This window comes from Fukomys damarensis, unplaced genomic scaffold, assembly GCF_012274545.1.
Source record: "Fukomys damarensis isolate Sample0158 unplaced genomic scaffold, DMR_v1.0_HiC HiC_scaffold_12, whole genome shotgun sequence".
Classification (NCBI taxonomy): Eukaryota; Metazoa; Chordata; class Mammalia; order Rodentia; family Bathyergidae; genus Fukomys; species Fukomys damarensis.
The window spans coordinates 43,785,440-43,802,657 of record NW_022900924.1 but is presented as its reverse complement, the minus strand read 5'-3'; the positions used below and the strand labels follow the sequence as shown (position 1 = coordinate 43,802,657).

Below are 17,218 nucleotides of genomic sequence, written 5' to 3'. Positions count from 1 at the left end.
GGTCTCATTGGAAGGATTTTTTTTTTTTTTTTTTAGTTTTTATAAATAAAATTACTCTTTTTTTATTCAAGGAAGACTTGAGAGGTGTTACATTTACATATGTAAAAGAGTGACTTTGTTTACTAAACAAGCAAGTTATTAAATGGAATTATTTTGAGGAGCAGTCAAGCAATTTTTGACAAGATGTGTTTGTTTAGATTTTTTTCATGTTTTGCAAAGCAGACACTGTCAATTTTATCAAAGTGTAGTCTTTTTTAAAATGCAATCCCAACCTGAAGAATTCCCTTCCATCTACTATTTTTGAGACATATTTTTGAGACATTTGTGACATCTAATGTGCTTTGTATGATCCCAGAAACAAGAATTTTTATTTCTCTTCAGGAATGAGATATGCTTCACTAAATATAAAACCTATTTTTAAATTACAAAGAAACTCCTTCCTTAAATTGGGCATCTATTTGCTCAAATATAACTTGTCTCCTTTGCTAGTCTTTGGTGTTTCATAAAACTAAAATAGTGCAAAATACATTTTCTCATTTTGGGTTTTGTTTCTACATTTTATCTAATTTAGGATTACTTTGCCTTTGCCATATTCTGCTTGCTATGTATATTAGAGATTTTGTTCATGAACTATATTGTATAAAAATAAGGCATTGTCCTTAATTACAGGTATTTTCTCTTGCTGACTCATATTTATTTGTTTGAAAAGAATTGAATTTTTAAAATAAAAAATGCTTTTTAAAAAATGGTTATCTTCGGTTTATAGCTCAACATTTTGTAATGTATGTCACCATGTTTTACTTTGATAATTTGCTTTTATCAGCTTTTTAAACTCATGACACTTTTATTTTTCTCATTGTCCTGCAATTTCAGAGCATGTAACTTCTAATGCCAGCGATAGTGAAAGTAGTTACCGTAAGTGTTTTAAGTTACTTGTTCTTTTGTAATTTGAAGTACTATGTATCCTTTGGGTGGTTTTTCTTTAGTTATATATTCTAAAAGCTGAAAATCATATGCTTAACTTTAAAATCAGGGGAAGCCAATTAAATTATGTTCTTGAAAAATAAAATACTGCAAGTTGAGTGTCTCTATCCAAATTCTAAAACTTTGTAGCGGCAACATGATGCTCAGTTGATTTTCAAATTTTGAAGCATTTCAGATTTTTAAGTTCAAAAGAAAAAAAATAAAATCCGAAACACTTTTGGGCCAAGCATTTTAGGGTAAAAGATAGCTGATAGATATATAGATGGATGGATGGATGGATAGAATAGAGAGGTTAGTGCCCAAAATTTTGGAAAACTACTCAAACCTTTTATTTTTTAACACAGCGAGTGTGTGTGTGTGTGTGTGTGTGTGTGTGTGTGTGTGTGACTTTTATGGAAAGCAGATACTGACTAAACAAAAAGTAAACTTGTATTTTGACATTTTAATTTTGTTTCTAACAAAATAACTTTCAGTAATGCTAAGTCATACTTAGCTTTGGTTCCTTTCTGCTCTGCCACCAGTATTGGTCTGTGTTATCATTATTTATCACCACCTATTGGTTAGAATAAGTAATGAGGGACCAGGTGGGCCTGGGATTTAGCTGAGTGGCACCACACCTGCCTTGCAGGCACAAGGTCCTGAGTGTGATCCCTGGTACCCACCCAAAAAAAGGAAGGAAAGCTTTTCAATCATTGCTCAAAAAAGTAAGACTGTTTTCTTTCTTTGTATTACATAACATATTATATTCTTGGTATTTTTAAGTGAGGTATACATATGAAGTCTTTAAACAGACTGGGGCATGGGAGGATGGGAAATTACATGAATATTACCAGTTGTAGCATCTTAAAAATTAAAATTGCTTTTCTAACTTTTTTTTTTTTACTGCTGTCTAATACGAAAGTAATCTTGATTACAGATGAGTATGGCTGCTCCAAAGGTCCATCCTGTTCATATCAGTCTGTTCTGTTTTTTTCATGTTGACAATATATACTTTTAAATCTCATTCATTTGGTTGGCTATTCTTTTCTACATAAGAGTTTCTTAATCATTTTTTATGTGAAAATATGATTTCAGCATTTTAGTAACTTATAACCAGAAGCTGCTATAGAATAGACTGGCTTTCTAGACTAAAGAGAAATAATGAAAGTATATACTGTCTCTTTCACCATTTGCATGAATCATTAAGGTGTGGAGTATTCAAATTGCATGTTTTTGCTAGTATGTGAACCATATTTTACATCCAGTACTTTAAAAAAGCAGCTTGTAAAAATATGTTTTATATACTATAATAAAATTGAAAACAAATAAATATATTTTAAAGCAGGAATGAATACTTATACCAGTATGTGAATTGAAAAGACCTGTATCTGAATATATATAAACCAGTGACAACATTATTGAAAGTTGTTACAGAACTTGATAAGCAAAGCAAACAAAATCTTCAAATATATCATCCAATTTTGATTGCTTTCATTGAACCACATAAATTCTAATGTTTTTTCTACTTGTATGTTAAGAACTAGAAATTTTAACTTTTTAAATTCTTTTCACTGGGTTCAGATATAATTGGCAGATTTTTTATTTAGTATGTTTCCTAAGTTCTACCCCTTTAATTTAACCTTCAGAAACTTTTTAGTGTTTTTAAGATCAAAACTATATGTAACTCCTTCACTATTAATTTGATTCATTTTTGTTGCAAGGGAAGAATTTAATTTTATTAAAAGACCTTTTTTAACACAATTTAAATATTATTTTCATAAAATCGATGAGTTACAATAACCAGTGAACTTTTTCATCAGTGACAGTAGTTTTACAAATTTTGTTAAATATTATACTTAGTGGAACCAAAAAAGTAGTACTTTTTAATAGCATATTATCTAATGTGCATATATGTGGAACTACTCATACTAATATTAAAATTTTAATAGCATTAGTCTTTAAAAGATGTAATAGTTCTTAGAGTTGGGGCCGGGGACTTATCTCATTGGTGCTGCCGCATGCCTCACAAGCACAAGGTCCTGAATTTGATCCCTGGTACAAAAAAAAGAAACTTAAGAGTCTGAAAAATTAATAGAACATACTCGTCATCACAAATATTTTAGTAGATGTGATCTGTACGCACAGAATAATAGCTGTAATAAATAAATAACATTTTATTTGGCTATATTTATTAAACTTTAATCCTTGTAATAATTTGCCTTTTACTGAGTCTTACTATAAGTAATTCTGAAGTAATATATTTTTATACATCTTTGTTGTTTTCTCAGGAAAGTCCTAATAATTTATATGTTAAATATAAAGGATTAGATTTATGTTTATCTTTTCATATTTTTTTCATCTGTGCTTTAACTTTCTAATAGGTGGTCAAGAAGAATATGTCTTGTCTTATGAGCCAGTGAATCAACAAGAAGGTTTGTGAAGCCTGTTGGTGTTTTACAATCTTATGAAAAACAAAATAAAAAACCCTTGTAAAATAGGTCTATATCTTCTGCAAACAAATTTCATATTAGAATTTTATTACTAACTATATATATTTATGTAGAAATTTATGAAACAAAGTAGCTGATAATGTATTAGAATGAAATCATTTTATATTGCCTGGTTTATAATGGTGTGTTATTTCTTTCCAGTATTCATAATGACAGTATTGTCTTTCCAATAACTCTTTTTAAAAATCTTAAAAGTTTCATTTGACCTTTCTCTGTTCCTTTTCCTTATCTAGGCAGGTTCTAGTTTCTTTTTATTCTACTTCTGCAATATATTATTATTATATTATTAATACTTATTATATTATTAATAACCACTTTTTCAGCCTTCTTATTACAGTGTTAGTTCCAGTTCTCATTCTTAATCTCCCTTCTTCCACCGCGACCCCTGGAAATAGTGTTTGACCTCTATTAGATCATCTTTCTAAATTATTACTATGATTATTATACTTCCTACACCAATTTTTTTGTCCTTTGTTCACTTTCCTTACAGTTTCTATTTATAAAACCATGTATCTTGTTTTCATGTTTATAATGAGATGTTAGTGATATTTAAAAACATTTTCTGCTAAAATTCTAAATTCATTTCACTTCTAGTGGAGATTGAGTATCTTAATAAAATTTTATAAAATAGTCATATTTCAGTGTCAGTGAAAGGATATTGAGAAAGAACAAAGATTCTTATAACAATGATTTTATTCTATGGCAAAATAAAGTACATTAATATTTATTGAGTGTTTATTCCTTTTAACGTATAGTTTATCTTTATAGTTAATTATACTCGACCAGTTATTATATTGGGACCTATGAAAGACAGGATAAATGATGACTTGATCTCGGAATTTCCTGACAAATTTGGATCCTGTGTTCCTCGTGAGTAGCCACATAAAAACTCTTAATTGTTCTTAACATTCCTGTCATAGTGTTTGGCAAAAGTAAACATAACCATTTTTTAATGTTTTTATTTTGTTTTGTTTTGTTTTTGTACCAGGGATTGACTTCAGTAGCATTGTGCCTGCTTTTCAAGCACAAGGTCCTGAGGTCAATCCCCGGTCCCATTGAACTTTACGATGGTTTAAATGGAAAACAGGGCCAGGGATTTAGCTCAGTGGTTCTGCCCACTGCCTCGCAAGCACAAGGTCCCGAGTTTGGTCCCAGGTACCATAAATAAATAATAGATTTATTGTGTTTTTAATACTACACACTTCCCCAAGTTTTTTTTTCTGTTAAAGATACAACTAGACCAAAACGAGATTATGAGGTAGACGGAAGAGATTACCATTTTGTGACTTCAAGAGAGCAGATGGAAAAAGATATCCAAGAACATAAATTCATTGAAGCTGGCCAGTATAACAACCATCTATATGGAACTAGTGTTCAGTCTGTGAGAGAAGTAGCTGAAAAGGTAAGTCTCAGAGTAACCCAAAACAGTTTCTAATCACATGTTCCTTTGATGTAATATAAAGGGCGATGGGATAAAAATTTTTACTTAACAAGTATGAAAAATATAGATGGTTCAGCATTGATTACTATGTTGAGAATTTATTTACCTAAATAATTAAGTTTGAGGTTAGAAAAATACAAGATAAAATATACATTGTAGATAAAGAAAATGCAAATAGAAATGGCAGCCTATGAAGCTCTCCTTTAAGGTCTTTTGCTCTAGATACACCTTGTGTCTGGCCCTAGTCTTTCTAGTTATACAGGATGTTAAGGAGCTACGATCAGCAATGCCCATCACTAAAAGTCAGTGAGGTGTTCACAATTGCACTGCTTCTGAGATTAGACAAAAAGTTCTCCTCTAAGTCTCCAAAAACAGTGTAAAACCTCAAAAACGCTGTAATAACAGGTTTCTGAAACCATCCTTCAGAGTATTTCATTGTGACGTTGTATTAAAACAGATTTAGGGAAAGACCAAAATAATGTACCTCTAAGGATGCTTAATCATTCTTTGGGCCTAGAAAATAAATCAAATTATTTCATAGTTGATAGTTCACAACTAATAGACTTAGTCATTAAATATCTACAAAATAGCCTGGTTTTTATATGTACGTGCTACTTTTGCTATAACGATTTTCTTTAGTTCTGATTCATTTTAAATTTTTGTTTTGTTTTTTTTGTTTTTGTTTGAGGCAGGGTCTCACTAAGTAGTTGAGATTGACCTGGAACTCACTATGTAGCCCAGGCTGGCCTCGAACTCACAGCCATCCTCCTACTTCATCCTCCTGAGTGCTGGGATTACAGGCGTGCGCCACCCATGCCTGGCTGTTTTAAATTTTTGAATAAGTAAAAATGTCCCAAAAGTGATAGCACAGATTTGGAAAACCTAGGGTGTTGTCAGTAGTAATAGAAATTAACAGAACTTTTTTCAAGAATAGCTTGCCGATACCTAATAAATGTCATACTCTATGATCCAGAAATTTGTTTCTTGGTATCTAAGTATATAGTCACACATGAGAATCATATGTAAGTATGTTCATAGTAACACTTAAAATATGAAAAATTAGAATCTACAAAGCAACGACTTATCTATGTAGTGACATACAGAATCTAGAATAAATACACTAATGTAACGCTTAGGTGTATCCACATTGATAAATCTCAGACTTATAATAGTGGACTGTATCAGTCAACTTTGTTTTACTAAAATTAAATACCTGAGAGGCAACTGACTTTATAAAGAGAAAAATTTTTTGTAGCCCATAGTTTTGGAAGTTCCAAATCCGGTATCGGGCTACCGCATTGGTTTAACATCGAGTTAGGACAGACGGCAGCACATCATGGTGGGAGTGTGTCAGAGTCACATGACAAAACAGGATCGATGGTATGATTTTAAAACAGGAAATGAGAAAAATACGCATTTATTCAGCTGTGTAAAAGCACAAGAAGGGTAAATCAGAGCCTAATGAAATTGGTTACCTAGAACAGGAGGGATAGAATGGAAATGGAGTAGAAGGGATTGGTGATGCTACATCTCTGTGAGTTTAGATTTCTGTATAATTTTGACTTTTAGAACTGTGTTAATATTTGAATATTGAAATGATGGTAATAGCTGATTATAACACATAGAATAAAATAAGAATCTAGCAGTCCATAATTACATAAATACATGAATAAACAGGTAAAATGGACATCTTTACCTTACATTAGAGTATCTGTTAAAGTAAAACAAAAGATGAAATTAGGAAATGTATCTTAAAAAACCATGGTAAGTAACTTTCTAGTAAGAATCTTTAGGCATGCTAATATTAATGAGGGATTTTTTTATAAGCTTTTTGCATACTCAAAATGCCCTCCCACAAAGGTACCTACCCATTGCAAAAATAAAAATAGAATTTTACTTACAGTGGAAAGACAGATAAAACCTTAGGTGATCAAAATGAAGATCACTGTAATAGAGCAAACAGGTACCATATGTCTCCCTTATCTAGTAGGCTTGAGGACACAGCATCATGTCTGAGGCATCCCTGCCGAGAACTGCAGCACACCAGCTGCCAGTGGAGAAGCAGGCTAACCCATTGAGGCTTATTCTATCACATAAATGTTCTGTGTGCTTCAAAAAATATAGTGATCAGAAAGGCAGAGACTGAGTAACTGTGCCCGCCTGGTGGAGAGTGAAGAGGTGTGACACCTGAATGAATCATGTATTGGATCCCAGACCAGAAAATTTTTATCTTTTTATAGTAAAGGACATCATTAGGTGACATTTAGAGTTATATTTTGATTATGTATGAACTGCCACTGTCATCAGAAATATGGAATAAAGGAACATTAAGTCTGCACTTTACTCTCAAATTATTATGTACATATATTGAGAAAATAAAGCAAATGTGATAGAATGTCTTTTTCATTTGTAAGCAATCATGTAAAAATATTAGTATGAAAATGGGTGATGAATACCTTGTTTTTTACTTTGCCATGTTTGAAATAATTAACAAATTAATTTTTTATTTCAAATATACATGCTAAGTTGAAATGATCATTTATTTACATGTATTCGAGACTTTCTTGCTTAGAATGTGCTGGAGAGGACCTGATTTAAAATATGTTGTAATAAAATAATGTCTGATAAATGAGTTGGACATTTTGGTGCACACCTGAGATCCCAGCACTTGGGAGGCAGGGGCAGGATTATGAGTTCATGGCCAGCATGGAGTACATAGAAAGACTCGGTATCAAAAAATAACAATAATAATAATAAGATACACAGTAAGTCCCCAAACTGTAAACAAGTTCCATTCTGGGAGAACCTTTTTAAGTCGGAATCCTTCATATCCAACAAAGTGAGTCTCATACAGTATACCTGTGAAAGTTTGCAACTCGAATGTTCGAAAGTCGGGGACTTACTGTAAATACTACCCTGTTTAACATGGAAATGTTCATCTATTAAAAATGTAAAATGGTGGTGGTGCACGCCTGTAATCCCAGCACTTGGGAGGCTGAGGCAGGAGGATCACTGTGAGTTCTAAGCCAGCCTGGGCTACATAGTGAATTCCAGGTCAGTCTCAACTACATAGTGAGACCCTGTCTCAAAAAACCAAAAAATAAAAAATAAATAAATAAAATGACCTTTGCCAATGAATTTAAACATGTCGGAAAAGTTGTCATTTAAATTCGGGGTTCAGGCTGCCAAATACCAGTTAATGATAAAAGTATTTGCCAATCCCCAATAAAATAAAAAATGACAGAATAGTAGTATTGAGGTTTTACACATTTGTTTAACTTAGAAGGTTTGTCATTGTATCTCTTCTCAGCATTTTTGCTGTGATCAAGTGAAGATTTATCGTTATTCTGGGATTCTTTGCCCTCTGTTCATCATATATTATTTTATGAAATTGTGGTTGTGGGCAGATACTAGTTTGGAATCTTTTTTACTAATGTCCTCTCTTAACAAAATTAAAGGTAGGGACCCTCTCTATCAGTCACCATTTTGAGAAATTACTGGTCTAATAGCTAGAAGTTTGAAAACCATATTTTTGTTCCTTTTCAAATGTAATAATTATTTAAGAATTGCATTCTAATTTTTCATTATCATTGTTGTTGTTTTATGTCATTTTCCCTCTAATATTTGCTAATAGAAATGATAATTTCCCTAAAGTGAAAAAATTCAGGCATAGGATAATCTAGATTTTCTGCCTAAATGAAATGTACCTTTGGTATAATTGAAAAGACTCAGTTCACTTGGTTTTTTTTGTTTTATTCTATTTTAGGGTAAACACTGTATCCTTGATGTGTCTGGAAATGCCATAAAGAGATTACAGATTGCACAACTTTATCCAATATCCATTTTTATTAAACCTAAATCCATGGAAAATATCATGTAAGTGCAAATGCCTAATATGTAGTCACTAAGCACAAGTCACTAAGTCACTGTTGAGTAATTTATTTACCCTCCCTGCATCTAGGTTTATCCATATATTGGAGAGAATAGTAACATGTGTATCCACCCTATAGAGTATACAAACCACTGGATGAGGGTTAAACACACACTGATGTTAACCATCATTGTCGCATCACCATCAATATTACTAAAATATAAGCTACATCTGTTAGAATTTTTAAAGAGCCACGTGTAGCTAGGAATAACCACTGAATTGAGTAGTGCAGCTCTAAGAACCATTAAGAGATAAAAAATATATCATTACATAAAAGAGGGCCAAAAAAAAGACAGACTCTAAATAGAAATTAAAAGAAGAGTACATAGAGACATAAAACACATGATTCAAAACAATATAAACAGTAAAATGGTATAAATGAACCCAAATATTTCAGTAAATAGACTGTTCTCTGTTTACTGCTAGAATAAATGCTAGATTAAATATTCTTTTGTTTCTCATTGAGTTTATTGGTACATTTTAGGGATACAGTACAGTTACATTCATCATTGGGATCTTGTACCTTTACATGACAGGTCTTGGTTCTCATTTTTTCCCCTTGTCCCTGCCCTCCCTTCCCCCACTCCTCCCTCCCCATTTACAAACACTTTATTTCCATTTTTTTCATTTTCTCATATTTTTTTCTTTTCCCTTATTACCTTTCCCCTACCCTTCCCACTTTCCCTACACCTTTAGCCCTTTTCTTCCTATTTCACATTGTCAATTATCTCATTAGGATCTTATGTACTATTATAGTTTTTCTAATTAAAAGACACTTTGTCAGACTAGATGAAGAAAAACAATGATACTGTTATCATAAGATACTTCTTTAATTTTAGGTTATGGAAAGGTTGAAAATAAAATAATACATAAGATATACCATGTAAATGTTAACCAAAAATAGATTAGTTTTCCATTACTGTCAAAGTATACATTAAAGTAAGAAATATTACTGGAGATAAAGAGGTACAGTATATTTAATAAAAATAGCACAGTCCCAAAGTATGTCACAGATTGACAGCTATTTAGGGTAACAAAGATAATTCCAAAAGCATCATGAAGAAAACTAACACACCTGTCAGGAAATAATCACATTAAAAAATCAAGGATATGGAACTACACAAATTTAAAACTTTCTTGCAGAAACAGGGCTATAAGTTTATCATAGGGCACTTGCTTAGCATGTGCGTAAGGCCCTGGGTTCAGTCCCCTCTACCACAAAAAAACAATGGTGGAGCTAGAGAGACAACAGAATAAATGATGTTGGGACATCACAAAAGAGGATCTCCAAATAATAGAACCAGAAATCCATCTTTCTCCCTACAAAACAATCATATGGCAGCATCTGACAATTATTTTGGAACTCTGTTGCAAGCTTGCAACTTCCCTTCAATTCCTAGTGTAGTAGTGCTGCTTACCACCCCGTAACAGGCAGTGTAATATATTCCTTGAGCATCTGTCACACAATCTGTGAGAGCCAGGGTGGGCAGCAGGACCTTGGTCTCCAAATGCCAGGAATCTGTGGTGTGATAAAGGATTGCTGCTTCTGATCTTGGAGGTACACAGAAAAAGTTAGTGAGCCATCATTGCACCTTCCTGCCCCCAAAGGATGAACTGACTTCGAAGGATTTAAAGAATTAGTACCTTTTACCCTTTCAGTAGCCAATCCAGGATATTCAGAAGTAACCACATATACAGGGGACATCTAGAGAGCCACTGTCTATTACTCTGGAAAAACACAGTCTCAGAAAATGCCTGAGATAACCCCAGGTTTACAACAGCTCAAGCCAATCTTCGGCCCGAAACACTGCACAATAAATTTTTAATAAAATAGCAAACCCGCGGGAAAAGGGAAACTTTGATCTCTGGAGTTACCTCCTGATAAGACTCAGATGTCCAGTTTTCAATAACAACAACAAAGACAAGAAACAGTAAAGCATTGCCCATTCAAAGGAAAAATAAGTTAATAGAAAAGGTCTCAAAGAAAGACCAGGTGTTGGACTTACTAGACAAAGTCTTTCACTGTTTCTAAAATGCTCAAAAAACTAAAAGACATAGACATGGTCAAGGAAATTATATATGAGCAAAATAAAAATGCCAGTAAAGAGAACACCAAAAAAAGAAGTGAAAAAGAAATTCTACAGCTGAAAATAACTAATTTATTTTTAACTCATTAGATTCCATGGCACATTTGAGCAGGTAGAAGAATCAACAGATTTAAAGATAGGACAGTGGAAGCCAGGTGTGGTGGTGCACGCCTGTAATCCCAGCACTCAGGAGGCTGAGGCAGGAGGATCGCTGTGAGTTCAAGACCAGCCTGGGCTACAAAGTGAATTCCGGGTCACTCTCAACTACATAGTGAGACCCTGTCTCAAAAAAAAAAAAAGGACAGTGGAGCTGGGTGTGGCAGCACATGACTGTAATCCCAGCACTCAGGAGGCTGAGACAGGAGGGATCACCATGAGTTCAGGCCAACCTGGGCTAGATAGTGCAACCCAGTCAAAAAACAAAAAAAATGGGCTGGGGATTTAGCTCAGTGGTGCTACCGCCTGCCTCACAAACGCAAGGTCCCAGGTTTGATCCCTGGTACCAAAAATAAAACAAAACAAAAAAGGCCAATGGAAATTACCAAGAGTCAGGAACACAAGAAAACAAACATTGAAGAAAAGTGAACAGAGCTTAAAACTGAAACACCTTTTAAGTAGACCAACACACGCAGTGTGGGAGTCCCAGAAAGGAGGGGGGTGGAGAGATTATATGAAAAAATAGTGGCCAAAATTTTTCCTCTTTTTGACAAAAGACATAAACATCCAAGAAATTAATGAACTGCAAGCATACTAAACTCAGACCCTCACTAAAGCACATTATAATTAAACTGCTGGAAAACAAAGAATGTTGAAAGCAGCAATCAGTGGCTCATACGCAGGATATTTTCCCAAAAAGATTATCCACAGAATTGTCATCCGAAACTTTGGAAATCAGAAGGCAGTGATTGATAGGTTAAAGGCACTGAAGAAAAAAAAAAAGTGTTAGCCAAGAATCCCATAGCTGGCAACACTGTTCTTCAAAAGGGAGAAATCAAGTCAGCCTCAGATAACCAAAAACTGAAGAAGTTCATTGCCACCAGACCTACTCTACAAGAAATGCCCGTAGTCTATTACATGTTTTTATGTATGTTTGTATGTTTTTGTACGTATGTATGTTGTTTGTACATTTTGTATGTTTACGTACATGTGTATGTTTTTATTGTATGTAGGGCGACAACATTAAACAGTACTTATGCAAAATACAAAAAGAAAACATCATACTTAATGGTGAAATATTGTAAGTTTAACCTCACAAATTAGGACAAACCACTGTATACTCCTCACCCAGCTACAACGAACTTTACCAGCTTGCACTCTGGTTTCGTGTATCCTCCACTTCCTTACCCCTCCACTGCACATTATTTTGAAACAAATCTAGACACATCATTTCATGCATATATTTAAGGGTTTTTTAGTGTTGTTTATTTAAAAATCACTGTGACTCTCATACATAAAATAATTTGATATCATCAATCACAGTTTCCTGGTTATTTGATAGTTTTGGTTTTTTAATGTGTTCATTTCCTGACTTAAGTTCTTTAGTCTCCAGATTCTCCTTCCTTCTCCTCCTCCCCATCATCCCAGTTACTTTGTGAAGAAGCCAGGTCATTTCTTTTGTAGTACTTTCCTCGGTCTGTACTTTCTGACTGTCTTGTCATGGTGTTACTTACATTCATGTATCCCCTTTATCTTCTGTAAATTAGTAGGTAAGTCTGTCAGTCTTAAAATGAAATTTTTGTTTGTGAAGAGTATCATAAATTCTTAGGGAGTCTACGGGGCTACTCGATCCATTGCAGAATGTAAAACCCTCTTTTTGTACCAAATATGAGCTAAATCTTTTCTTAATGACATTCATGTTTTCAACAGAGCTCAACTTTTTATGATTTTGTATGTCTTCTCTCCTTTTTAAAAAAAATATTATAATGTGGTAATTACCAGTTTCTAAATTTATCTGCACAGGGAAATGAATAAGCGTCTGACAGAAGAACAAGCCAGGAAAACATTTGAGAGGGCCATGAAACTGGAACAGGAATTTACTGAGCATTTCACAGGTTGGGACCATGTGTGACAGTGTCCTTTATAATAGAATGTTGGGCCGAGTATTTAGCTCAGTGGTTCTGCCCCCTGCCTCACAAGCTCAAGGACCTGAGTTCAGTCCCCGGTACTAAAAACACAAAGCACATAGTAGAATATTGCTTTGAACTCATTTGAACTGATACATTCAAATGTATTTTGAATTAATGTCCACATCTCTGGTAGTAATCAGTATTATTATTTTCAGAATAAACTGTTAAGGTCTGTGGTATTGTTCTGTGGAAAATTCATCTAACCTAGGTGATAAATGGGCAATCTTGAGATTTAATGTTTCTTAGGTTGTTGGTTAGGACAACCTTTATCGAAGTGAATTCATATTTGACCAGAGAAAAGTATGGTCAAAGTAGATTTGACTTCTTGTATGAAATTTTGACTTTATCTTTTATAAATTTTGATCAATTTTTTTCCAGCTATATTGACATATAATTAACAATTTTTATATATTTAGAATGGAGGGCCAGGGATTTAGCTCAGTGGTTCCGCTGCCTGCCTCGCAAGCTCAAGGTTCCAAGTTCAATCCCCAGTACCAAAAAAAAAAAATTATATATTATATTATATATCTATCTATATATATATGGAGTGTACAGTATAATCTGATCTGCATATACATAGCATATTGATTACCACACTCATATAGCACATCTGTCACCACACAGTTGCCATTTCAGGTTACTCTTAGGTCCCTTTCTTACAAGTGGTAATTTGTACCTTTGACCAACGTCTCCCCATATCCCCTACCCATTCTACTCTCTGATTAAGGTGTGAATGTATTTCACTCAAACTGTGAACTCTCACAAAACTGATGCTAATAAATATTACAGTATTTAGTTTTTTGGTTAATCAAGCCTTCTTAACTGTGTGTGTTTTAGGCCCTCCCTACACATGTGCACACCCTTTTACCTTTTTTCCTTCAGTCCTAATTGTATTGAACCCAAGATTACTTAGACATGGTAGCGTTGTGCCATTGACCCCCTGGCTGCATAATGTGCATAATCCCAGTCGTCAGATAGATAATTTGACTTAAATCTCCATTTGGAGTTTAATTCTAGGTTTTTGAGACCGTGAAAATCTATATCTGTGATGATCTTCCAAAATCACTGAGCATTGTTTTATAGTTTGATGATTTATCTGACTTAATTTTGAATTCTTTCATTTATATGAAAACATTTTTTTTTTTTTAAGTTACTCATGCTGTGCTTTCTGGTCAGACTTGCTTTTTGTTATTGTTTGATTAACTGACCTTTATTCCACACAGACCTCAGGGACTCCCAAGTATTCCCAGAGAATTTCTTGTTGGTAATTGTTACCATTTTTATTTATACATAATTTCAAACTGCAGAAAAAGTATGAGTTTAATAATTCCCAACTACTCACAGGACAGATGATGTATCTCAGGTTCCCTCCACTCCAGTACCTGAACCTAGTAGCATCTGGGGGAAAGTAATACCAATCTATAACTCTTTTCCCCTAAGCTCTTTTCCCCTAAGCCCAATACTCAAAACAGAAAAGTAGCTATGTTTGCCCTCTCTGGCACTGAGCCCACTCTCCTTTTCTCCATCCACTATGGAGAAATCAGGAAAGTTAAGGAAATATGTAATAGTCTTAAAAGATAGCCAAGGGCTGAGAGTAACCTCAGTATGTTAAGCATGTTTGAGACCCTAGATTCAATCTCCAGCCCCACCAGATGAATGAGTGAATGAAACCAGTACACACTTACATGACAGACAAAACAGTAAGCAGAAGAGAAAATAACCAAGTCTCGCTTTTATCAGTTTTTGAAATAAAAATTTGTACGTTATATGAATAGTAAAATTAATGTCACTAAGCAAACTGTAGATAAATAGTGACTCTTCCTAGATGAGTGACTAAGTCTCTTGACTTAAAGACAGATGATTAATAGAGATTTCTGGTTTTCTTTCTCTCATTGTAGCTATTGTACAGGGCGATACGCTGGAAGACATTTACAACCAAGTGAAGCAAATCATAGAAGAACAATCTGGTCCTTACATCTGGGTTCCAGCAAAGGAAAAGTTATGAGGACTGATGTTTCTCTATTTCCCTTTTTCACAGTCTCGTTTTCTTTTGACATTTCTTTGCCCTTTCCTTTTGGAGTCTGTCTTCAGTATTCCATTCATATTGAATCATCTCTCACTCATCATGGTCCCAGTTGTGCTTATTTTTGACATCTACTGTCTCCTTCGTGTTGTGTCATCTGTATTATTCTACATCACTATGGTTTGTGGCCATTTTCCTGAACTGAAAATGGATGGCCTGACCAGCTAAAGGGTCTGGGGAGATGCAGAAATTGTGATAAAACTCCTTAATGTTTAAGGGAAAGTAACTAAGATTTTCAGAATAGCTTTGTATTCATCCTTTTGAAATTTCAGTACAAATGAAAGAAAAGTGGTTTTAACCAGTGATTTAGTAAACTGAGCAACTATGCACGCTTAACTTTAATAGCATGATTTGGCCAGTGTATTAGCTCTCAAGTCCTTTTCCCAATTGACTTCTGTATCAAAATAATTATTTCATTATAGACAAGATTTTTTTTTATTTCAAAATTAATGTCTGCGTTAACTTTCATAATTTCACAAGGGATGTTCATTTTTCATAGAGTTCTTAAAGTCTTTTATTATTTGAAGTTTTCCGCCCCAATACATAAGGAGCAACAGTGTTCAGATGTTTTTAATCTACTTGTGCAACACTGTTTATAGTGTCTCACAAAAACTGTTCATAACGATCATCCCATTTTCTGAATTAAGGTCACGTTGAGGTTGATAGGAGCTCACCTTTTACACTGAAGGTTGAGAAAATTTCATAGAAATGCAGACAAAGAGACATTACAGTAAAGATGTAGTAATCATCATGGCAATGGAAAAGGAGTCCAATTCATAGCCTAAAATTTTAAATGTATTCTTAGGGGTCAGATTTTAATGAATATTTTACCCACAATAACTGCCTATTTTGTTATAATAAAATATATATATATAAATATATATATAACTTTCTTTAAACTCTGTAACTATGGAATTATTTTCTTTACATAGTTGCACACACACAAACATATATATATTTAAAATATATTTTTTCTTTTGCCACCAGCTCCTTTTTGTTTGGTTTTTAAATTAATATTAATTGATGAGACTTACCTTCTTCAATCTGTGAGCTGAACACAGGGGTATGGTGGTTGTGAGGAGAAACCTCTAGGGTCATTAGATTGCAAATAAAAGAATGAGCATGTTCTCCTCTTTTCTACAGAATTTTTCAAAAGGTTCTTGGTTTTTTTAATGTCACTGTTCTTGTCCTTAGATCTGATTTTGGTCCTCTGCCTTTCCTCCTAGTTTTCCTCCTTTGATTAACAGAAAACAGGTGAAAGCCCCCTTTCTGTGTGCATTTTCCCTTCAAGTGCCCTCATCTTGTGTAGCTGCTCTGCTCTAGAGTTGCACAGATCTTCATGATGAGCAATTAAATTTTAGTAGAAGGTAGAAATGAATTCAGAAAACAGTTTCTCTGGTCCTTTTTATTAATACCGTTTGTCTTCTCATTCTCTTTGGAGTTGTTTATTAAATATGTGGTTTTTGGCAACCTCATTAAAATTTCTTAAATGAATACTGGTTTGTAAAGAATAATAAACATTATCCATTCCATTTGTGAGAAAGAGGAGAACAGCTAATAAACTTTATTGTAAAATTCATGTTAAATGTGTCTTGAATTTTGAAAGAAAAATTATTTTATAAGCTTATATTTTCTTGCCCCACATTATATAACTTGTACCTTGAATTCAGTAACCACTTGGCATTGTATTACAGCTCTCACAGTAAATGTAGCAGATTGTCACCAAACATAAACACTCTTGAAGGGAATTAGAAAATCTCAAAAGCTCCAAAAATCACCTTATGAGATATTTTGGAGTGTTTGCTAAATAGTCACATGTTGTAAATACCAACACATTCTAAAATGATGCTATATATGTGTTTAAAACTTGGGGTAGAGTGCTTTATGAATTTTTTTTTAACTGAGTATTATATCTGGGACCTTTACACTGAGCTACATCACTATATCCCCATCCCTGTTTTGGTTTGTGTTTGAAACAGGTTCTAAGAAGTCATTAAGGGGCCGGGGATTTAGCTCAGTGGTTCCACCACCTGCCTTGCAAGCACAAGGTCCTGAGTTTGATTCCCAGTACAAAAAA

The 17,218-nt window shown here is 33.8% G+C and overlaps 1 protein-coding gene across 25 annotated transcripts in view; it reads left to right on the top strand.

Annotated features, from left to right (window-relative positions):
• The window catches only part of Dlg1 (discs large MAGUK scaffold protein 1), a 200,423-nt gene extending 185,242 nt beyond the window's left edge, over window positions 1–15,181 (top strand). For 12 of the 25 annotated variants that reach the window (XM_033762563.1, XM_010624041.3, XM_010624038.3 and 9 more), the window contains 8 exons: window positions 874–915; window positions 1,886–1,921; window positions 3,345–3,395; window positions 4,242–4,343; window positions 4,703–4,875; window positions 8,681–8,790; window positions 12,892–12,983; window positions 14,957–15,181. In XM_033762563.1, the coding sequence (XP_033618454.1) occupies window positions 874–915; window positions 1,886–1,921; window positions 3,345–3,395; window positions 4,242–4,343; window positions 4,703–4,875; window positions 8,681–8,790; window positions 12,892–12,983; window positions 14,957–15,063 (713 nt within the window). In that variant the 3' untranslated portion in view covers window positions 15,064–15,181. The remainder of the gene's footprint in view (window positions 1–873; window positions 916–1,885; window positions 1,922–3,344; window positions 3,396–4,241; window positions 4,344–4,702; window positions 4,876–8,680; window positions 8,791–12,891; window positions 12,984–14,956) is intronic. The other 13 variants (XM_019207498.2, XM_019207497.2, XM_033762562.1 and 10 more) reach the window with 3 other exon arrangements.
• Window positions 15,182–17,218: the final 2,037 nt, after the last annotated feature.